This window comes from Drosophila navojoa, chromosome 6 (genome assembly GCF_054131105.1).
Source record: "Drosophila navojoa isolate 15081-1374.11 chromosome 6, UAZ_NAV_1.0, whole genome shotgun sequence".
NCBI lineage: Eukaryota > Metazoa > Arthropoda > Insecta > Diptera > Drosophilidae > Drosophila > Drosophila navojoa.
The window spans coordinates 498593-524012 of record NC_142894.1 but is presented as its reverse complement, the minus strand read 5'-3'; the positions used below and the strand labels follow the sequence as shown (position 1 = coordinate 524012).

Below are 25420 nucleotides of genomic sequence, written 5' to 3'. Positions count from 1 at the left end.
AGGACAAAAATAAAAATATAGCTTTGTAAGGACTAAGTACATAAACTAATACAACTTTTACTATAATAAACGTGTAAACGATTATATTTAAATCTTGAGCAAATCGGAGCGATAGAACAAATTAAAATATTTCGGGTGATATTTTGGCCTAAGCAAAAACGTACATAAAAACAAATTGTGATCAAAAATTTAAAAAAGCAATCGGAAATAAACGATAAAATATTATTACAAGTATCAGTTTTAGACAAATTAAATAAAAAGCAAACAAAGAACCACAACAAAATAAGCGAAAAAATTATGAAATTACGATATCGCGATACGCAACGTGTGCCTTAAATTTCGGCCTTAAGTTCAAATTATTTTCAATAAACCATAAGAACTGTAGTATTTAAAGTATAATATACAATATAAGCCCCCATATACACATACATATGTTGTCGTTCATGAACAAACTATCCTAATAGCCAAGTTTTAGGAATGCTTATAATTCCAAGGTGAGTTCCATGCAAATAATTTTAGAATACATTTTTGTCATTTTTATTATTTTTGTTATTAACATCATATAAGAATAAATTAAGAGTCGAAATAATACAATACAAATTAATGAGGATAAGGTCATTTAAAGCTCTTTTTTGCCGTATTTCTCTATAAAATAAAGAAAAAAATAATTAAAGCCGCATTATAAAAGAGTAATGTGGGTAATGTGGGACTTTTTAACATAGCATGTTATCCCGGATATCACAGAATAAATCGAGCTAAATGTGAGTGTGTTCCAGTCGTATTTAGAAGCTGCATTTACTGTTACCGCCTCCTTAGGTCTCTCTGTTACTCCTATTAATGCCGTAGCTACTAATACTGCTGCTGTTCATTAAAAAGGCTCTAAGAGACGAACGCAGAGCCAGAGACAAAACCAGAACCAGATATAGTTCCAGTTCCAGTGCCAGTTCCAGTAGCCGGTTCGCAAGAGTAAACCTTAAGAGAGGACGCTCGTGAGACAAGAATCGTGGCTCTGGCGTCGACGTTGACGCTGGCGTTCGCCACGAAGACGTTGTGCCATGTGACGAAGATGGCAGGGAACCTGGGCCACGAAGACGTTTGACTTACTTTGCTCTGCTGCTGCGAACATAGCAATATATAAGCGGCTCGCGTTTTGCTTTTCCTTTTTGTTTTTACCGTTAAGGTTGCTGCTGTTCCCAAGTTCTATTTCTAAGCACACACGGACGTGTATATGTATATGTATATATCCTGCTTGCGAACCGTCAGCGACATTCATATTTATTCTTGTTCGAGGCAGCGACAAAATTAGTTTTTCAATGACTCGCGCGCTGCCAGGTTATCCTTATCTACCGTCTCCTGTTCGGAACTACTAAATATAGGACTGCTCGCTAGCCAAACTGAGTCGCAAAACGCGTCAATTCCTCAAAAACACTGTAACTGTTAACTGTTTCGATTTCGGCCAACGAATTCCATTGCATAAGGCATGTGTCGCTTTGCAGATTGTTGGCGGCTGCACAGATTAATATGGTACCGCTGTGATCCTCAGCATAATCGGAACTAAATCGAATTTCGTAAATCGCACGAGTACGTCCTCGAACCACCCAACCAAAATAGATTAGTATTAAATTGTTAATCATTCCTAAAGTATTGTGTGCGTGTGTTCTGCGGTGTGAAACTAAAATATTAATATTATTACTTTTCTTACCAGACATTTCATTTATCACTTTTTAAACATATACGAAAAAAAATTGGAGCTATTTCTTATAGACCTCCATGTTTTATGGGTAATTTATTAGCTTATTTATTATTATCATCATTCCTAAAGTAATGTGTGCGTTGTTGTGCGGTGTGAAACTAAAATATTATTATTATTACTTTTCTCACCAGACATTTAATACATATACGATACAAAATTTGAGATTCGTTTAGCTATTTATTATAAACCAATATGTTTTATGGGTAATATATTAGCTTAAGTTATTATCATTTTTTTTTTATTATTTTTTTTTATATTTGTTTCTTTTCTTTATTTTTCATGCCCCCTTAAATGCGTTGAAATTAATGAAGTTATAAATTGTAATTTGATTGTACTTTTAAAATTATTGTTTTATATATATATACAACTTCATTAATTTCAACGCATTTATGAGAACATGAAAAATAGTATATGGATCGGCGATATCTATTTAGGAAATTAAACTGAAGCGTATAAGACTGTGAATTGTGATAATACAGATGTAACTATCTTTTAAGACCTTTTGAAAGAAAAATTTCTAAGCAGATGTATTCAGGGAGAAATTAAAGATGTGTCATAAATACAACAAAGATAGTACAATGATAATAATTGTAAGCCAATACCATTTCCAATGTAGTTAAAGCTCCAGTGAAATATTATTTGCATTTGATTATCGATACTTTATCAAAGTTATTAAATTGAACCTTATCGTATCATCTACACATGATCATCATCTACAATGAAAAAGAGAAAACTAACCACAAAATTAGAAGATCCCATCTTTACAACAACATTTAGAAAATTTTTTTTTTATATTGTATGGTTAGTAGCTCCATAATTTGAAAAGTTATGTCTCAATATTCCTAAATATATACATCAACTCTTAATAAGATGTTATTTGTATTTTGATGGGCAAACATAATAATGATAAATGATCTAAAAGTTTTTTATTTTTTGAACACGACATCATTAAATCTCTTATCTTATCTTATATGTAACTAGTTTTGTTTACCTGATTTTGTTAAAGATCCTTGCCACAGATCCAACCCAGCCCTGGATCCGGAGGAACTGTTATTTCGATCACAATTGAAGATCGACGAGTGGCTACTGCGGCAGCTCACCAACGGCCAACAGCAGCGCCGCTGAACCAATCTCCGGTTGAAGGAAACCGAAACGGAAGCGGAAGCTGAAGCTTTAAGTAAGGCCATTACAAATGTTTAAAATGGATGCCACTGATTTTTGGCACCAAGCGCGCGTGCCTTTCACTCTGCAAAACCATCAGCAGCAGCAGCAACAACAGCAGCAGCAGCAACAACAGCAGCTACAGCAACAGCAACAGCAACAGCACCATCATCAAAGTACGCATCCACATCCGCAGTCGCAACCGCATCCGCACTCCTTAGTTCCTCAGCAATCCTGTAGCAATAACACAAGTCACCTGCCGTTACTAAGTAAATTGGAGGAGTCGCAGCAACAACAGCAGCAATCACCATCACACCAGCAGCAGCACCATGTCGATCAGTGCTATAGTCGTGAGGCATTTGTTGTGCAGCAATCGCTGACGGTAACGCCAGCAGCGCCGTCGGCGCACCTCAGCAATCATCATTTGCTATTCAATGCAGCCGCTGCAGCTGCTGCTGCTGCGCATCTGAAAACCACAGCATTGAATAATAATTCAGCCAGTGGTTCTGGCTCCGGCTCCAGTTCCCGTACCGCAACCGATCAATTGGACAATCCGAGCGATTGCAACAGCGTTAGTAATCTCCTCTCACTGAACACCAAGCAGGAACAGCATTCGCAGCAGCAAGAGCATTCCACCGATCCGCACACAACATCTCAACAATCAGAGCAGGCATATGCTACTAGTTTCTTTGCCGCTTCCGGGGATCAGCATCCGAAGCAGCCACAGACACAGTCACAATCACAATCACATTCACAATCACATTCACAGTCACAGTCACAATCACAGTCACAATCACAGTCACAGTCACAGTCACAATCACAGTCACAGTCACAGTCACAGTCACAGTCACAGTCACAGTCACAGTCACAATCACAGTCCCAGGCGCATCAGCAGCCACACCAATTACACAGCCCGCTGCTCTCAAAGACAATATCGCAAGGTCAACAATCGCCGCAGCATTCGATAACGCCATCTGGCGGCAGTTCTACGCCTGATATTAAGTACAATAACGAAAAGCTAGCCAACGAGATTCAGGTAAAGTTGACAGCTTTAACATAAATATATAGAACAAAACAAAATAAATAAACGAAACATTCAGCTAACAATACGGAATGACCCTGGATAATGTCGAAAATGACAGAAAAAAAAGCAAAGCGTGTAAGAAGAAAGAGTAATAAGAAAGAGGATACCTAATTTCTGATATTCGAATTCAAAAGCCCTTAAGAGAGTTGAAAATGAGAATAAGAAAGTATTTGCTGGGCTAAGGGTATTCATACTCTTCATCCTGCAAGAGCGAGGAGTCGAAGAGAGCTAGTCTCAAAAATTTCCCATATGCTTCCATCTGCTTCAACCTTTACCCCTTTACTTGGGAGTCAGAGAAAAGAGCACGCCAGAAGGGGTGGACGGCGATAAAGATGTGAAGTAAAGAGAGGTGTATACGGTACATGAAGCAAGAACTTGTGCTCTCTCACAGTAGACGACCTTCTAGACATTTTTAATTGTGGCGTTGGTCTTGCGTGCTCTGCTAGCTTGAGAGTCAAATTTGGTCTTGAATTTTTCTTCTTTACCGTTAAAAATTTCGTCGAAGGTGAGAGACTTGAGCAATGCCATCGAATTTCCCCTCTCAAAAATCGAAATTTTCAATTACGTTTTTCTCTGCTCGAAATCATAGGGACGGCAGCGCGAGCTGCTCTGAGACAGAGCGAGAAAGGTAGTTTGAGCATGAAAGGGACAAAATTCTTATAGCCTGCTTAGTTTTTAGGTTTTTTTCTTTCTTTTTTTTGCCAAGTAACCCCAATTCATAAACGTCGCGTTGGGCTATTTCTCCTCCTTTGTTTTTCTGCGTGTGTATGTGTATATATATATATATATATATATATATATATGTATATGTGTGTGAGCTGAGGCTGGGGTGGAATTTAATCTACGAGTTGTTTTTGGGGTTTGGGTGAGAGTAAGTTTAGTTTTATACCACTGCATAATATATGTATGTATGTATGTGCACACACACACTCGCGAATAGTCATTATTCCTGTTCTTGCGTCGGACGCTGTCCGTGGCCACTGCCACTTCTGCTTTTGCTTTGCCTTTCCAGGGCGCATTCAGAGCGCAAGAAAGAGAGCGAGAGCGTTTGTATTTTTGTTCTCGTTCTTTGCTATGTTTTGCCTTTTTTTTAGAACCTAATTCGCGCATTATTTCTTGAAGAAAGCAATAATGGTACAACCACACACACACACACATACACAGAGACTCACACCGATGTCGCCGAGTTAGAAAGAGAAACCTAAGCTGACGCAAGTAACAGTACTCAGAGCAGAGCCGCTGGCGTCGACGGCGACGACCCAGCATAAGACGTTGCGACTGGTATCCCGTTTGAGGATAAGGCGAATCGTCTGCCGGCAGAAGTTCAAAGGACATCGGGCTGTCAGGTTGTGTGCGACTTCGTTTAGCCACAGTGAAATATCGTCATAGAAACAGTTTGCCAGTTGCAGTAAATAGGCGGTCGCGCTCTAAGCGGTATTTAGACACCTATAATTCCAACTTTTGAGTCATTCAAAAATAACCGGTCAATAATCGAATCGCGTTCAGTGACAGCCTCAAAACAAAAAACTTAGCCAAATCAAGTCAAGCTATCCCAACCCAGCCAGAGCGAACTACCAATCGTTACCTTCTGTTTCTTAAAGCCGGCTTCTGTTGCCCTCAGACACACACACAGACGGACACACAAACACATTCATGGACAGGCATGTTGATAAACACAGATATATGTACATACATATGTGTACACACAAATGAAAATAAATTACAAAAACAATTTTCCCACACACATACACCCACTCACAAAGAAAGAAAGTGCGAAAGAGAGAGTGCGTACATAAAAAACATGCGTAAGCTCGTGAAGTAAACAAACAAATAATTTGACAAGGATACCGAAGGAGCTGATGAAGCTGGTCTATTAAAGGATTCCACTACAATTGGAGACCCAATTCTTAATCTGTAGTCTCCACTCATAAATGCTTCTACGTATTACGCACAGGCACTCACTGGCACACATACACATTCAAAAACAGAAGTACAAACGAATAGACGTGCGACAGATGTGTGCGAGAGGCAACAGGAAATACAACTAGACACAATCGACACGCGCCCGGCAAGAAACAATAAAAAAAAAAAATATATATAAAATATATATATATATATATATATATATATATATATATATATATATATATATATATATATATAAACATATATACATAAATATATATATATGTAACATATGTACATATTATTTTCTCTGATTTTCAACATTAAATTGAAATCCATTTGCCAAAAAAAACCAAACATAAAAATGACTCTTGACTGTGAAAAGGAGCACGATGTAATTTTGTTTTCCAATTTTAAGAAATTGTGAAAATTTTAATTAAGCCAACGAATTATCAATTTTGGTTCATTTATAGTTTCACATTATGATTTTTTTCTGTCGCTTGCTATACTTTGTTCCCTTAGAAAATAGATACATATACCTATGTAGTTAGGTATATTATGTTGAGAAGTTGGTATAAATAATAGATTAGATTAGTGTATTTAATATGTAGATATCTGTATAATACATACATCACGAGAAGGAAACTTTAGCCGTGCCGCGCGCGTTACGATATACTTAGGGATTTAAGCCCCCTACCGAATGAGAAACCAAAGCTCAAACACAATTCGAATGCATTTGTGATTCCTAGAATATGCTAGAATTCACGCATTTCCATGTATGTATGTGTATGGACACATATTCTACACATTATAGTGGATTTTCCATTTTACAACAAATGCTAGGTAAACTGAAATATGGGTCTGCCACGGATCCTTCTGCGTGCTACAAACATTTTCACAAAAAACATAGCTATGCAGCGCAGCCGATGCATTTTAGTTCGGTAACCTTAAGCTAATTTTACGAATTTCCCGGTGCAGGTCTGCTTCACATTGATATAGGAGGAAATATTTTAGACTGGTCTTCGTCAATAAGCATGAGACCTAATCGGCAACAGGAAGACCCTTGGCGAATTTCAAAATGCTTTTCAAGAGTCTTGTAGAGCGGCTGATAAATAATTTAAGTTCCATTAAAAAAATTAGAATTCACGATAACGAAACTGTAACTCTAGTATAACAAAAATGACGCTCTTTCTATTCCTCCGTTCCTCTTTCTCTATTTCTCTCCCTCTTTCTCATTCTCTTGGGTTCTTTCTCTCTCACCCTCCCGCCTTAAGATAAAAAGACTAAGTGTAGTGCCTCTTTGTCTCTGTCTCTCCCTTTTTCTTGCTCTCTCTCTCTCTCTCTCTCTCTCTCTACCTCTTTACCTCTTTCTCGATTTTTCATTTTTGCTTGGTCTATCTGTCTGCTTCTCTTATTAATATCAAGAAAGACGTTGATATTAAAAAGTGAAGCAGGCCATAGTAAGCCTATCTTTCTCTCTTTTCTCTCTCTCATAACAATTAGTTTATTTATATTTGTCATATTTTTGGTTGTTGTGGATTATTATGAATAACGATGATTAGCTACTATACACATATGAGGTATTCATAAGTGAATTAAATGTTTGTCATCCATGATTTCTTTACAGCTTCAGCTTTCGAGGTCAAGCAGCGCAGCCGCAATCAGTGAACGAACCCTTGAAGAATGTTGGTCGACCCTGCAACGAGTGAGTTGGCATCTCTTCCGTTGTGTATAGTACTCTTCCACGTTGAAGACACCAAACACACTCACACACACAGACAAATCAAGAACTGAACTCACATGTCCATACTATCCAATACCAATTACTATCTTATATATGTATATATTATAATTTACCTTAAGTGTGTGGAAAAGACAAATCAAGTGTCGCCTTATGCCAAGAGTATTCCTCAGTAATGTTCCGATTTCCTTATTTTCATATATATACACTTAGACATATATTTATTAAGTTAATTTCGACTTCTTCCTCCACTATCAAAGAAAGCTTTTCCCGTAAATTAATCATAAGTTTGCCGTTACATTTTGAGTTTGAAGTTGCAAGTCGATCAATAAACTAGGATAATGTATTTCCTTTTCTATGGCACTTTATAAATTCTCTGAGCTTATGCAAACAAATAGACGAACGGACCTACGGATGTATGCATGGACAGTGCACAATACCAATATTTTCATTTGGTGAACAAATATTTTAGAGTCTGGCTAAAAAAAAAAAAAAAACTACGTTTTAATCGACACACACACATATGTGTGGGACATTCATATCTATTTATATTTGTTTCTAAAGTTAAGTCATTTGATAATCGGTTATTATTTCTCATAAATTATCAATTCACGTTGTCTACAATCCAAATGCTTTTGTAGTCTTACTTTTAACTCAATAAACAATTATTTCACATTAAGTTATATTTTCCTTAAAAGGTTTTTTATTTTCCTATACATTTTTGTTGGCTTACAGATATACAAATACACAGATATGCAAAATATACATTACAATATACGTATGAAATTCTTGAGATATATAAATAGGGTGCATTTAAAAACGCCCAGTGTCATAATTTTTTCGTTCGCTCCAATAAAACAAATAGCTTTTTATACCCTGAACCCATTGAAAATGGGAAATCAGGGTATCATGTTTTTGTGAAAAAGTACGTAACAGGCAGAAGTCGGCGTGGTAGACCCCATAAAGTATATATGTATATGTATGTCTGTCCGTCCGTATGAACGCCGAGATCTCAGAAGATATAAGAGCTAGAGAGCTGAAATTTTGGTATGCATACATACGATACGCAGTACGAGTTTTTCATATTGTTCGATAGCTCATCATTGATTTTGTTATTTGAGGCTCATTGGAGACTTCATATCTAGTGTGTATATACATACATACATACATTTGGATACCACGCCCTCTTCGACCCCAATTTGTAAAAAATGTATTTCACGTATTGGAGGCTTGTGACTACGCTCCATATGATTATGCTCTGAAAGTTTGATTAGGATTATATTTCTACAGAAGAAATTATTCTCATATTATTGCCCACACTGAAGCGCAGCCCAAGCGAAGTCGCTGCTTACTGAGCAGTTAGCAGATCGCGTGTGTATGTATGTATGTGGGCATAAAAGAAATGTAGAATGATTTCGGCATCTCCTAGTCGAGAAGTCTCGACTAGAGCCTTCTTACTTGTTTGATTATTTTATTGAATAACTTTAATGCGATAATAAAGAGTTAACCGTTCGATTTTGTAAATTTGTATGGCATTCAAAACATATCTTTTAAAGTTGCAGAAGTACAAGCATCTCTCGGTTTGTCAAGGCAAACGTAAATTGTGTCAAGTTTCTATTACTCAGAATCTTAATTTGTTTTTTGCTTCTTGCGCTTTGTGCTAAGAGCTGTTATATCGCCATCAATAGCACTGGCTAGTATAACGGATGAAGAACTTCAAGAAATTTTATAAATATTCTTTAAATGACCTTGGGCACTATTTCACCAAGGAGTGGGCGCTAGTTCACATTTACTACGCCCGGGGGCTTTATGACGCGAAAATTAGTGTTTATATATATATACATATATATATATAGTCTGCAAAAAAAGTTCAGGTGCACAACGATTTTTCAACTTTACGAAACGAAATAAACAAAAGTGTTAATGCGATATTTTTATACCCTGAACCCATTGAAAATGGGAAATCAGGGTATAATGGTTTTGTTAAAATGTATGTAACAGGCAGAAGGAGGCGTGGCAGACCCCACAAAGTATATATATTCTTGATCAGGGCGACGAGCTGAGTCGATTTAGCCCTGTCCGTCTGTCTGTCTGTCCGTCCGTCCGTCCGTCCGTCCGTATGTTTGAACGCGTCGATTTCAGAAGATACAAGAGCTAGAGACTTCAACTTTTTTTTAAAATGTCCGTATATATCACGCGGATATCGAGTTTATCACTAAAAAACGATAACTCATTCCGATACTTTTTTATCGATAAAAAACCTTATCGAAGATCACTAAAAAAAATTTATCTCCTACATCTTTCAAGCTAGAGTCTCCAAATTTAAAATGTATATTAAGACTCATGTCATACATTTTCGGTTTTTGTTAAAATTTACCCCCCACCCCCAAATCCACCCCCTCACCCTAATCTTTGTAAAAGTCGTATATCAAATACTAGAGACTTGTGCTTCGGTATACACATACATTTTAACAATATGAATACGTTCTAAAAGTTTCATTACGATCGTACGTCTAGAAATTAAATTATTCAACAAATAAGTTCTCCTAATATTGCCAACACTGCAGCGCAACCCAAGCGCAATCGCCTGTATATATGAGTGTGTGTGTGTGCGTGTATTTGTTTGCATGAGTGCGTGTGTGGGTGCTAATTATTATTGAAATATCAGTTGCTTGTAGGGTTCAGGGGATCTCGTAGTCGAGCAGTCTCGACTAGAGCTTTCTTACTTGTTAATTATATATTTGACCACATAAAAACCTGGTCATTAACTTATTTTAATAAAAACAGTTGACTTAGACTAAATAATATGTAAAAATACAAGAAAAACATGCCAAAAAAGTTTAGGTACACTAAAAAAAAAACTATCTATAAATATGTGTTCATATTTAGTAGGACCGCCTTTTGCTGCAATTACTGCAAGCAGTCGACGACGTATACTACGCACTAAGGGCTTGGTGTGATTTTCGGTGATTTTAACCCACTCGAAGCTCAAAACTGACATTAGGGAATCTTTTGAGGATATTTTATATTTTCGGATCCTTTTATCTAATAAATTCCAAATGTGCTCAATTGGATTGAGGTCTGGAGACTGTGGCGGAGATTGTAATTGATTTGTGTTATATGAAAGCCACCCCATCTCGAGATAAGAGGTCCGTTTCAGGTCATTATCTGGTTGAAAATAATAATGGACGTCACCTAACTCGAGCTGAGTCGCGCTCTCCTTGAGATTATCTTTCAATACTCCCAAATAGTAATGTTTATCCATTTTGGCATCTATAAATACCAGTTTCCCAACTTCAGATGTGGCCATACACCCCCAGACCATCGCGTTTCCTCCTCCATGCTTCACTGTTGCAGTTAAATTTTTTAGCTGTAGAGCGTTTGCGTTTTCTCCATACTTTTTGAGCCCCATCTGATCTAAAAATGTTAAATTTGGATTCGTCACTCCAAATTACTGGATCGCAAAATGAGTCTGGCTTGTTTAGGTGCTTCTGAGCAAATTCTGAACTTTTTTTTATTGGAAACATCGAAAATCAAAGGTTTCTTGTGCGAAGTTCGGGCATTGTACCCCATCTTATGGAGCACATTTCGCATAGTTTGCGGATGCACGCTAACTCATGAGGTTAGAAATATATCCTCCTGTATTTTTGGCGCATATGTTTTTGGATCCGTGTTTATTGTGGCTAGGATTTGGCGTTTATCTCTGACACTCAATTTTTTAGGACGGCTTGATCTTGGCTAAACTTCGAGTGCTGGCATTGTTCCGTAGGATACTATTATATTTTGCACACTGGAAAGGGATCGCCCAATCATTCGGCCAATTTCGCGTACTCCTTTCCCTTCTAAGTAGAGATTTATTATTATTTATAATGTTAAAATTGACCAACTGTAAAAAAGACGAAGCGTACCTAAACTTTTTTGTCCTGCATTTAGGTAGCAAATTTTGTTTTGCCTATTTCATAAATAAATACTTCTCTTGTATGTAAACTAATCTTAATTCACTAATTGTCATATAAGTTAAGGGGTATTTTTAACAATTAATGTTGATTTATATATAAAGGTTTTTTATATATAAAGGTTTTCCATTTTAAGAAATCAAAATACGAATTGAAGGGGTTTTTATATTTAACTTCATTTCAACAATTTTAGCTTATGAAAAATAAATAAAATTCATATTCATTTCAATATTATGTAATTAAAAACAAAATTAAATATAACAAGTAAAAAGACTCTAGTCGAGACTGCTCGACTAGGAGATACCCTGAACCCTCCAAGCTGACATTCTTATCATTCTGCACTTCTTTTATGCACGCACACATACATACACATGCATCCACCCTCACGCGCCGCGCTCTGCTAACTGCGCAGTAAGCAGCGACTGCGCTTGGGCTGCGCTGCAGTGTGGGCAATAGTATGAGAATTTACTTGGTGAATAACTTCTTTTGTAAACACACGATCTTTCAGGGCGTAATTATATGGTCAAAATGTGTGTATATTCCAAAGCACAAGTTCTTCTTGAAATACGTTTTTACAAATTGGGGGCGAAGGGGGCGTGGTATTCAAAATCTGTTGATTACAAAATGTTTGTATTTATCATATGTATATACACAGTAAATCTGAAGTCTCCACGTCCAATAGTATTCCAATGAGGCTCAATGAGTTATCGGATGAGTTATCGAAAAAATAAAGCAAACTCGTACTGCGTATGGTATACACGAGTATGCACGCAAAATTTCAGCTGTCTAGCTCTTATAACTTCTGAGATCTCGGCGTTCATACGGACAGACAGACGGACAGACGGACAGGGCTATATGGACTCAGCTCGTCGTGCTGATCAAGAATATATATACTTTGTGGGGTCTGCGATGATTCCTTCTGCCTGTTACATACTTTTACACAAAAACATTATACTCTGATTTCCCATTTTCAATGGGTTCAGGGTATAAAAAAATCAGATTAGCGAAAAATGTATAAAGATTTAAAAAAGCTTGTAATTTTTGATTGTTTCATGTACGTCATACTTATTTTTTCTATTGCGTTTTCCAAACTTATTAAATAATCAAATACATTATTCGGAACGTGATAATTTAAAAAAAAACGTGTTAGTTAGTAAGCTTGCGTTTCGTCTTCATCTTCATCTTCGTCTCAGCGCGCACCCTTTGCAGTGTTTAACAGAAAATCAAGAATTACGAATCACAAGAGGTTACGAAACGAAACTACGAATTATAAGAGGCTTCGAAGAGATTTATAAGAAGCAAGATCATGTCCGACTAGGCAGAAAAATGACGAATTAACGAATGGACCAAACTGTATGAGATTTTTACGCGCACTGTTTGCAGTGTTTAACAGAAAAATCAAGAATTATGAATTACAAGAGGTTACGAAACGAAATTACGAATTATAAGAGGTTTCAAAACGATTTATTAGATGCAATATCATGTCCGACTAGGCAGAAAAATTACGAATTAACGACGGGACCAAAATGTATGGGATTTTTACGAATTAACGAAGTTTTTTTCAAGGGAATTATCGAGACTCGACTGTATTGTACACTTACATATATTCCTACATACATATGCATGGCCGTGCGTACATATTGAAGATAGTTAGCGTGCCGTCCCTTTGCTCAGTTAACACATCCAGTCAACGCTTGTGCTTCTTATTCTCATATGAGATGATACAAAAGATCTACATACATGTACATATGTATATGTATGCATATGTAGGCTCAGATATGGATATATTTACATTTTACATTTTAAATGTTACCAAAACATGGAATTCAAGTTAAACTGAACGTATAAAATACATACACGTATACATATAGCACATGCATACATATGTATGTACATTGTTCATTTATGTGGGAAAATGCCGAGTGACGCACAGCCATAGCAAAGGAACTAACAGACTAACACAGAGGGTGTGTGAGTATGTGCAAGTACGTACACACATTTTTTGCAACCATTTTTTTTTTGTTTTGTTCATCTTCGACCACAATAGCTTTTTTTCTTTTTCTCCTTTGTTACGCTCGCTACTTTTTTGTTTCGTTTCTGGTTGTATTAGCTGTGGTACCTTACACCGACAAGAAGCATTTGCCTCTTACCACCGTACTTGGAGTTACCCTCGTCGTGGACGTCGTGGCCCACACTCCTTCACACACGCTCACACACACATACAGAGACGGACCCTAGCCGTAGAAATTCATTGGTGCAACTCTCCTCGTCGACGCTACTCTCCCTCTCCCGTTCCGTTTCATTCCACAGGCGTGTGCTGAAGTATTAGAAAAAAAGGAAACAGCAACAAAAATACACTATAGTAAAACAGAGAAAGAAAATGGTTAAAACCGTTGCAATAGAACAAAAATATATACATACATACATATGTATGCATCGTGCACACATACATGCATGTATATAAATACGTGTGTACGCACTTCGTTGTAGTTTCCATAAAATATAGTTTGTTTTAAGCAGCAAAATTGCACTTAAAAATCGTATAATTATCTGAGTTGGCTCATGTCTTATGAATTTATGTACATATATGCATGCAGCACTATGCATTTGTATATATGTATGTACATATGTATATGTACATATGTGTGTGGTTGTTTTTAGGGATTCTCTTGTACTTCCTCTCTTCTACAAGAGCAATCAGCCACTGACCCTCGTACATTTCGCTTTCCATATTCACGTTTCTCTTATCCCTTCTATAAGCACACACTTACAAATACACACACAGAGATGCTATTATCGCAATCTCATTTGCCCGACGATTCGCAGAACTGCCGTTGGCTGGCTAGTGGCTGGGCAGCGCCTTTGTATGGGTGTGTGCAGTTCTCGCCATTTTTATGGAAGCGACGGAGTCCCGGGCTAACGACCAACTAAATTAAAAAAAAAAAAGCAAATAACAAAAAATGCAGTTGCAAAGACTCTCGGCCAAATGACGAACAGCAGTAGCAGCAACAGCAACGAATCGGCGGGAGTGCAAACAAACCATTTGCCGACCAACCAACCAGAGAACACCGCACGCGGGTTGTCTCACTGGCCTGTCCGCCCCGACTGCCTGCCACCTGTCCGAGCGTCCGACTGCTGCTGGCAATACTGTGTTCGCCTGCGTTCTCTTCATCCTTTTCCGACTGGAATTCGTGTTCCCTAAATACCTAGATAATTCTTAGTTTTCTCGCTATCTTTATCTTTTTTGTTTATTTCAGCATCTTAGATTATATCCATCTCTTAAGTAGAACACTTTTTATTACATACAACTGTAAAAAAAATATTTTTTTATGTTTTTTTTTTAACTTAGTTTGAGAAAAATAATGCTCACGACCTTTATCATTCACTTTAGTGTCTCGTTTTTTTCCATTTGTTGCGTAATTCAGGTTTTATAAAAATCAGCAAAAAGATGTTTTTGTCGTCTTAATCTAAAATGGCATATATATATATATATATATATATATATATGCATATATATACATATGTGTATGTATATACATATGTCGTTCTAAATTAAAGTGCAACAGATTTCAGAATGTCATTTAGAGTAATTTCCATATAGACACAGATAAGCATATGTACATATAACATACAAATTTCTTAAAAAAAAACAAAAAAAGAATAATAAAATCAAAAGTGTTTTGCTGACTTGTTTTCGTGTTGTACAACATGCAATTGTACACATTTTTATAGTGAGATTAAACAAAAAAAAAAAAAAAAAAAAAAAAAAAAAAAAAAAAAAAAAAAACATGTAAAAAATATAAACATACACACGCCAACAGAACGCAATACAAAAAAAAATTATTTAATACAAATAAATTTGCTTATATTTGGCTGAGAATCTATAAATACACCTAGAAAGCCAACTCCATCGCATTTTCTGCGTGAAGTTAGTAGACAACAGTAAAATATATTTTCCTCTATATAGTAAATTAAATGTATATATATATTATTTATTTATATTGTATATGTATATTTATTTATACATTTAATTTACTATATTTATTTATTTATATATATTTAAGGAACGTACAAATTGAGGAAGAACCTTGACAATCGTTTACAAAAATAAGTGGAGCAATAGCAAATTGTGAATGCGAAATATAATATAATATAAATTATAAAACATAACCTCTGAAAATTAAAATAAATATTTCATGGAAAATACATAAATACAACAAACAGAATACAGCGTATATAAGAAGACTTCATATATGTACACAAATTTGTATGCCCTACACCTGTAAATAGTACTCTAGTGGCGACTGGTGGGCCAGGAGACCCCTCAATAATTCAGAGAGATGATATGTAAATCACGCCATGCTCTCTATTTATCTATATAGGAGACAACACCTAAACATAATCACATAATCACACACTTTGCCAACTGCGCAGTTGACGCATTGACAGCGCTCGGACTGCTTAACTCATTTATTTGAATACATATGCATGACAAACTTTAAGAATGACATGCTAAAATTTAATTTTGTATTTTGCTAATGCACATGTCTTCATTCGAACTCGAATTTAAATGACATGCGAGATATATATATATATATATATATATATATATATATATATATATATATATATATATATATATATATGTATATATATATATATATATATATGTATATGCATACGTATGTACAATATTCATATTCCATGCTGTCCGATGCTCGATCTCTTCTAACCTCTCTCTATCTTTCTCACTGTCTATCTCTCGTCTTCTTAACTCTCCGTTTCATTTATCTTTCGACTGGTTCGAATCGTTTAGCTTTTCATGCACAAGAGCGCCATGCAGCAAATCCAACAACAGATACCACGAGTCGGACTGGGTGCCCATGGTGTTGGCACCACTGCCAGCATTGGGGGCAGCACGACACCCGGTGGAACGGAGACAAAGCCACATCAGTGCCATCAGTGCATGAAGAGCTTCTCCAGCAACCATCAACTGGTCCAACATATACGTGTCCACACCGGAGAGAAGCCCTACAAATGCTCCTACTGTGATCGTAGATTTAAGCAGCTATCCCATGTCCAGCAACATACGCGACTACATACCGGTGAGTCTTTACATATCTATTATAAATATTGTCATCCATTGGATATTTACTGTACATACATATATGCGCGAAGGGACTGGGGAAGGATAAATCTAGGTACATATATCCAAAATTAAACCGAATCGCCAATGCATATTATTCGGCCTGCTTATTAGCCCTATTCGTCGTAGATCTATCTCAGGAAACAAACGAAAACAATCGAAGATCTTACTTGCCATTCAAATTTTAGTTTAGATATTGTTTCAATACCTCCGTTTTTTTCTTAACATTTGTAGTTCAGGATTTTCCGCCCGTAAGGCCAATATGCTCTCCTCACTTCGTGAACAAGTCAATGGCGAGACTGAAACCCAACTGCTGCGCTATCTTCTAGACGATTCCCATCCAATTTACGTTTTTTCTAATTTCAATTTGGATTTCCTCTGGTAAAAGCCTGATTTCATATTATCTGCTTATTACTTATTATTTTTTCTCGTCTCATAATTACAACGCCGTTGAAAATGTTTGCTACTTGTGACAAATTAAAGCGGTCGTCACTTTCTGTCGCACTCGCTTTCGGCCTCGCTCTGCGTGTGCCAGCTGCAATGTGGGCCAAATTGATTTGCTTATTACAAAAAGCTGCGAACTGAGCTCCTCTGAGACTCTCGAGTTTTGAACTGGGTATTTTGAATTTATAGTCGTTGAATCACTAGTGCATTAGTGAGGTCGGTCACTCTTCTATTTAAATTGGACTAACTTGCACATCAATGTCAGCTGTTTTGCCTCACTGTGCTTGTCGGATGACCAATGTAAATCGGCCATCTCGCTCACACCGATTCCGATTGCCACGCGCGCCATTCCACACTTTCTGCTTAGCCTTGCATTGCATCTGCAGCAATCGTTGTGTCCGGACTCAGCATTCAGACGCACGTCAAATATTTATATTACGCACACAGCTAGAAGTTGAGAAACGAAAGACCAGCGGAGAGAGCGGCGAAACGACGAAAACGGCAAAACGACGAAATGGCGAAATGACAAAATGAAAAAATGGCAATGATAATTAAATAAACTTTGAGTGCTTTTTGTCGCGACTTTTCTAGCGGCGCCAGCTGCGAGCTGGAACTGAGTAAAAATACTTATGGGAATAGTACAGCAATATATTTAACTCAGGATCGGGATGGAGTTAGGGACGACGGCAGGGTTCACGAAAATTATTCAACGTCATTAGCCACATTGAAAGCATTTTTTTTTTTTTTTCTGTCAAAGGATCTCTCTTTTTTTTAGTTCAAGGAAGTTTTCTTCACACCTGATTGCAGGATTACAATGAAATATATTTTCTTACCATTTTGCCTTTTTTTTCACTATATACACACATTCCCGAAGCGAAAGAGCATATTGATTCTCTAAAATTTTTATATTTCTTTCCGTCTGTTGTGGGAAATCCGAAGGAGATAATATTTGCTCTACTAAAAATTCGATTACCTACTTTTAGTGATTTACTTAATGTATATGTATATGTATATACCGGAACAATGCATCTTCTAATATGAGAGCCGAAGTCCCGAATGGGGTAGTTAAATGAGTGCAGACAGTGAATAAGTATTATGTAACCGGTAGTGCCCGTCTACTTATTAAATGTAGTTTCTTGTTTCTTTTTACTACTTTTTTATACACTGAACCCATTGAAAATGGGAAATCAGGGTATAATGTTTTTGTGAAAAAGTATGTAACAAGTATGTAAGGAATCATCGCAGACCCCATAAAGTATATATATTCTTGATATGCACAGCGAGTCGATATAGCCCTGTACGTCTGTCCGTGCGTCCGTCCGTCTGTCCGTATGAAGATATAAGAGCTAGACAGCTGAAATTTTGGGTATACCATCTGATAACATTTTTATCGAGAATAATCGAAAAATGGATATTGTTTTTTGAGCCTCATTAGAATACTATTGGATGTGGAGATTTACTGTGTATATACATATCATGAATACAAACATTTTTTAATCAACAGATTTTGGATACCACGCCCCCTTCGCCCCCAATTTGTAAAAAACTTATTTCAATTACTAGAGCCTTGTGCTTTGGAATGTACACACATTTTAGCCATATAATTACGCTCTGAAAATTTAATAAGGATTGTATATCTACAAAAGACGTTATTCATCAAATAAATTCTCATAATATAGCCCACACTGCAGCGCAGCCCAAGCGCAGTCGCTGCTTACTGCGCAGTTAGCAGAGCGCGGGCGCGTGAGGGTGAATGCATGTGTATGTATGTGTGCGTGCATAAAAGAAGTTCAGAATGATAAGAATATCAGCTTGGAGGGTTCAGGGTATCCCCTAGTCGAGCAGTCTCGACTAGAGCCTTCTTACTTATTTTTTCTTTTCGTAATTCTGAAAACAGAAATCAAATACGCGTTAATTAAAAACCGGTTTGCACCCTGCCATATACCAAGCAAATCCAAAACCTAAACTGCCCGACGACCTTCAGCTGCGTGTGTAGCGATTGTTGTTCCTGGTCGGGTCTGGTCAGATCAGGTTGTGATGCACAGTAACAAAAATGCAAATTTCTTCGCGTTTAGGCATTTAATGTATGCCAGAGGCAAAGTATTCGTTATAAGGTACGATGGGAGCCATTGCTCTAAAATAACAAAATGAACTCCCGATAGTGGTTCACGATGCCACGATAATACAGAATCTTGAACAATGTTTGGCACATCTGGCACAAATTTTGGCACACATCAGGAGACCGTGATTTATATTAATTAAATTATGACAATGGCTCGAAATAGCTTATTTTTTTTACTGTGGTGTGCTTTGACTTGATAATCAGACATTCCATTGCCTAAGAAAAGGCAAAAGGCTAACGGCTAACGGCTAACAGTAAACAGGCCAAAGACAGGCATCTGCATCGACGTCAGCGAGAGCGTCCGCAGCATCATCAGCAACTCAACTTAAAAGATAATGGAGAGGCCATTAAGCAGTCGACCACATCCCCCCTAACCCCGACGCGCGACACGCGACACGCAACGCCCGGCACCCGATCAACCCGTTTTTGTATAGAAGCAAACGCCGTGGGGCGCGCTAGTCACGGAATTCCTCTGGGCAAGCACGTATTCTGAGGCGTTGCATACTTTAAGGCACGTTAAGTACGCTTGACCGAGTAGAGAGAGCGCGACATTGTGCTGCTAGGTGTGAAGCTCTGACGAGGAGGAGGTCGAGCAGGAGGAGAAGGTAGATTTGGGATACTCTAAGGAATTCCACTGTCAACCGCAATTCTCGTCTTCCCCGACTGCACTTTGTTGCTATTTATTTGCATTTAGTAGTAGGTGTCGCTAGCCAGACAAAGTGACTAAGTAGCTTAAACGGTTTACTCCTTTTCCTTTTGGTCCTTTCGGACCGCTCTCCCCCTTCCATGCTTTCATTTAATTGCGCGTTCAAATGAAATTAATTTTCGAGCAAATCTGAAACACGTAATTGCCGCGAAGCTGCAACTTTTTAAGGCGACGTACAACTACAACTGCAATTTCAATAATTCAGCCGGCGAGCAAGCTTGCTCGAGGTCCGGCATCATTTCTGAGCGCTGACTTTTTAATCTCGTTAAAGTAAGGTCAATCACTCAATTACCATTCTGAGTCGCGACTATAAGTACCTTTGTATACATCCCCTTGTCGTTGGTAAATGTTTTTTTTTTCGCGCAGTCTACTTTAAGTACATATTATATTGCGGCTAGACTTCCATCTGTAAGACCTGACCGTAACGCCTTAGGAAATCCAAAACTTTTCCCGTTTTGATAAGCCGACGAGAAGGGTTACAACTTAGTGTCTTTTGATAGTTAAGCTATTGCAAACTCGCTCCCAGTTGAGATTCTTAAATTTAATTAAACTCTTATAGACAGAACTTTTATATAATACAGTCGAAGGCGCCCGACTACAAAATTCGAAATATTATATTTACTACACTTTCATTGCTTCACAGATAAAATGAGTGGAATGAATGAGATTGTCTAGCTATTTAGACTGGAAGCTGTTAACCGCCAGGCGGTCGTTGATTTATTAAAATGAACCATGTCACAGATGGACTGCTCTTTAAAGAGTAAGGCATTTAGGGCTCTGTATAGCTGTTTACTAAACTGTAATCATAATACTATTACCATATGCCAAAATGCAGATGAGGTATTACATGCCCGAATTGTGTTTCTTCAGGAGAGCGTCCGTATAAGTGTCATCTGCCGGATTGTGGTCGAGCATTCATCCAGCTATCTAATTTGCAACAGCATCTGAGAAACCACGACGCCCAGGTAGAACGGGCCAAGAATCGTCCATTCCATTGTAATATTTGTGGCAAGGGGTTCGCCACAGAATCAAGCCTACGCACCCACACATCAAAGGTGAGTTTGTGTCACTGGTTTCATTGGCTAGCGGATTTCGATCATCCTTGACTCATTGACTCCTTGACTCACAAAACTTTGGTTTCTTTACGTACTTTTGTCGTCGCACCCTCATCGTCATCAATCCAATATTCACGGTATCTCATTCAACTGAACTCGCCTCAACTCAGGAGCTACAGCTGCATCTTGGTGTCTTGCAGCAGCATGCGGCACTCATTGGTGGACCCAATGCCACCTCATGCCCAGTGTGCCACAAACTTTTTTTGGGCACCGAGGCGCTTATGGATCACATGAAGCAGGTCCACAAAGAGAAGACCACGCCGCCGAACGAGCCACGTAAGAATTTCGAAATCCCACTCTCCCGCTCGCTCTCTCTCTCTCTCTGATTGATTCAATGCGACTCACTGAATTTAAATCCACGAATTCATTGAGTCCGGGCTTATTTGATACTTAAAACTAATGAGCTCTTTGTCTCATAGCGACGCAATTCGGAGATGTCATCCACGGCAGTGGCTCACTTACAGCGCAATGTGGGTCTGAGCTGAACTGCGCTCAGCCTTCGAATACCAGTGGGTCCAGTTTGAATGACAGCTACCTCGGCAAACGAAGAACCGCCAACCACCCCTGTCCTGTGTGCGGAAAGCACTATGTCAACGAGGGCTCCTTGCGCAAGCATCTCGCCTGCCACGCGGAGACCTCCCAGCTGACAAGCAGTCTGCGTATGTGGCCCTGCTCTGTTTGCCAGGCGGTATTTACTCACGAGAACGGTAAGTGCGTTGTTAATATTGAATATACATACATATGAATGATGTCTCCTGACTTGCAGGTCTTCTCACCCATATGGATCACATGCGTATGGATCCCAAACATCAGTTCGCGGCTCAATATGTGTTGGTGTGTACAATTGCACCTTCATTTCATATCTTAATATTGCAGAGCATTGTTTTCGTAATTACCCGCATATATCTTTATTTGGATTGCATAAAACCAAAGTGAACCCTATACTTTGCTTGCTTTACTTTTTAAATGGATGTTTCATTTTATATTCAGGTGTAACTTCTATTTTCTTATTTTAGTCTCGAGCGGCAGCCGAGCAAAGGGAACGCGAGTCCTTGTTGGCAGTGAGTTTGGCTGCTTCGTCGACCAGTAGCGGAGCCCGAGATCCAGCCGGACATCTGCTGCCATTGGATGTAGGTGTTAGGGTAGTTGGTATGGGTGTTACACCAGGAGGAAGGTCCCATTCGTTGTGTCCTTCGCCATCCGCCAACTCGGAGTGTTCGTCGAATGGACGGCTCTCTTCGTCATCCACTTCAGATCAGGATCAGGACCATGATCAGGGCCAGGACCAGGACCAGGACCAGGACCAGGACCTAGACCAAGACCAAGACCAGGACCAGTACCAGGACCAAGGCCAAGACCAGGACCAGGACCAGGCCCAGGACCAGGACCCCAACCAGGATCACGATCAAGATCAGGGCTTGAATCAAAATGACAACAGTAGTCATAACAATAACATTATTAGTGCTAGGAACAACAACAACAACAACAGCATTAACAACAACAACAACTGTAACTCAAACAAAATCAATTTGGCCGAGCTGCGCCTGCCCAGTTCCAGCCAGTACAACATGGACGCCGAGCTGCACGCAAATCGCATGTCCCTTATGGCAGCCGCTTCAGCTGCCGCCGCAGCTGTTGCAGCATCACAAGACAGCGCCATAGACGGCGTCACTGGCGGTCCAGGCAGTGCGGTTGTTCAAGCGGCAGTCGTCAACTTGGCCGCCGCCATGCGCCTTAACAACCCCGCAAATCATCAGCAACAGGTAAGGGCTAGCTGACTGACCGATTGGCAGGTTTGTCCGAATTGCTATAAACCAGAACAAGTAAGAAAGCTTTAGTCGAGACAGCTCGATTACGAGCTCGCGTGAACCCTTCGAGCAACTAATATTTCAATAATTATTAGCACATGCTACGGGAAATGAATTATTTAATAACTTTTCTTGGGGATGGACTATCTTTCTGAAACTTTTAGATCGTGATAATAAAATTGAAATGCCCACATTTGCCAAAGCACAAGTCTCCAGTATATGAAATACCCCTTTTACAAAGATAATGTTGAGGGGGTAGATATAATAGGGGGTAAATTTTAACAAATATCGAAATTTTATAAAGTACTTATGAATTTAGTCTAGCTTTCCAGCTTTTAAAATGTAGCAGATATACAATTATTATTGATTTACGATAAAGTTTTTAATCGATAACAAAATAAACGAAAGAAGGATCAATTTATGGAAATAAACTCGATATCATCGCTATATATACATATACGTAGAGACAGACGGGCTAAGTCGACTCAGCTCGTCGCCCTGATAAAAGGTATATGTACCTTGTGAGGTCTGGCACACGTCTTTTTGACTGTTACATGTATTTCAACAAATCATTATACACTGATTTTCCATTTTCAATGAGTTATAATAACATGGTATAACAAGTAAGAACGTTGCAGTCGGGCGTTACTTGCATTTAGTAGCTCGGTTTAGCTCTAATACTGTAGAAAATTCAGTTTTTTTCGATTTGCCACGCCCCTACTTGGTAAAGACACTTCAATTTTGTACAGTTCAGAGAACAAGCTAACGGTAACCTAACTTTAAAATTTGGATGCTGGCGCTCCAAAAATGTGAAAATTACAGGGTAGTTTTTCGATATGCCGCGCCCTTAAAGAGGCCTAATAATTATTTTTAGTTTCATCGGTAGAGGAGGTTACTAGTAACTTAACTATCCACTATTATATTTTAGGAGATATAAACTTTTGCGGTTTTCCACGCCCCCTGTAGGCGCACATATGTATATCCGCTTGACCGCATGGTCTTGAGGTCTCTAGCAACAATAGTGTCCAAAATATAGCAGAATTTGAAAAAATCCGATTTGCCACGCTCCTAGAGCGCGTGCACTTACAATTTTGTAATTAATATTAGCATTAGCTTACGTGCTCAATTTTAATCTTATACGATTTGCCACGACCCAATGGGCGTAGCCATATCCGCCATAGCTTGTGATCTTGGTGATCTTTACAAATCGGAGATTTAAACGAGTATGTACGCAATAAGAATGAGTATAGCATGCATATACACACGCGACTTACATCTGCGATCTGCAGATGAACTGCCCCGAAGTATCGCTGGAATTTTATGAACTCGTAGCGATCCTCATTTTGGAGGCCGTTACGTGCTGAATTCGCGATTTCAATTCATTCTTTTCGGTAGTAGCAATTCGAGACAGCTGCGTGGCCGTCGGCATGGATGTCCTCACGTAATACATTTCCAATGTGTTTTGTTTTTTTGGTATTTTAGCCCAGCGAACATCAGGTGCTTCAGCAGCAGAACCAGCAGCAGCAACAACAGCAACAGCAGCAGCAACAGCAACAACACCAGCATCACCACCAACACCAGCACCACCCCCAACACCAGCACCAACACCAACACCAGCACCAACACCATCATCAGCCGCTGTCGCACTTGCCGTTGCTATCGCCGCTCGGCAGCCAGCAGGGCCACACGGGTATCAATCTGGGCACTCGGAGATCGCCGGGTATAAACGTGCCTAGTTTGCAAATGCAGAGTGACACGTCGGCATCGGTTATGATGAGCATGATGCGCGGCTCTTTGGACTCTAGTTTAAGCGGCATGCATCAAAGAGAGACACTGCATCATCAGGCATCCAACTATTCGCAGCACGCTGTGACGCCCAGCTCACAGCAAACGCCGTCGCATCCACAGCATCTGCATAACCAGCATCCGGAGACCGCACTGCGGATGCATCAGCAGGCGGAGGCCATATTGCGCTCACACACAGAAGCAGCGTTCCGTCTGGCTGCTTCGGTGGCTGCCACAAACGTGACACCTTCTAACCCTGGTGGAGCTGGGGCTACAATCAAAAGCGAATCAACAATAACATGTTCTGCCACTACACAGCAGCAGCAGCAACAAGTACAGATCAATGGTAGTGATCTGCATGCATCGCCCCGTCGTTTCCCAATGATCACGAACCAAGCATCACATAGCACCCACCCGCAGACGCAACACGAACAGCAGCCAAATCAACCCAATTCATGAAGTCTATGAGCTCGAAGTTGAACTACAGAGACCGGGCACAGATTACCGCACCGAGAACCTAAAACATTAAGACGCATACATATATGTTTATGTTTATGTATATGTATTTAAGAGAGAGAAAGCGAAAGAGAAAATACATACTCCTCCTGTCCCACATGCCTACACATATATGTACCTATCAATTAGATACGAAATATTTGCCAGGGCTTATTCTCTTTATCTCTCTCTCTCTCTC

The 25420-nt window shown here is 38.8% G+C and overlaps 1 protein-coding gene across 2 annotated transcripts; it reads left to right on the top strand.

The window, feature by feature from the left end:
- Positions 1-259: 259 nt before the first annotated feature.
- On the top strand, positions 260-25188 carry dati (zinc finger protein datilografo). 2 transcript variants are annotated; one of them, XM_089262817.1, is made up of 10 exons: positions 260-494; positions 2760-3950; positions 7531-7632; positions 16417-16705; positions 20889-21073; positions 21244-21409; positions 21553-21840; positions 21900-21967; positions 22150-22896; positions 24424-25188. In XM_089262817.1, exons 2-10 carry the CDS (start codon positions 2946-2948, stop codon positions 25183-25185), a joined length of 3612 nt encoding a protein of 1203 aa, XP_089118943.1. In that variant the 5' UTR covers positions 260-494; positions 2760-2945; the 3' UTR covers positions 25186-25188. The 2 variants fall into 2 exon arrangements, with proteins under 2 accessions (XP_089118943.1, XP_089118944.1); XM_089262818.1 differs by having other exon boundaries at positions 261-494; positions 7531-7608.
- Positions 25189-25420: the final 232 nt, after the last annotated feature.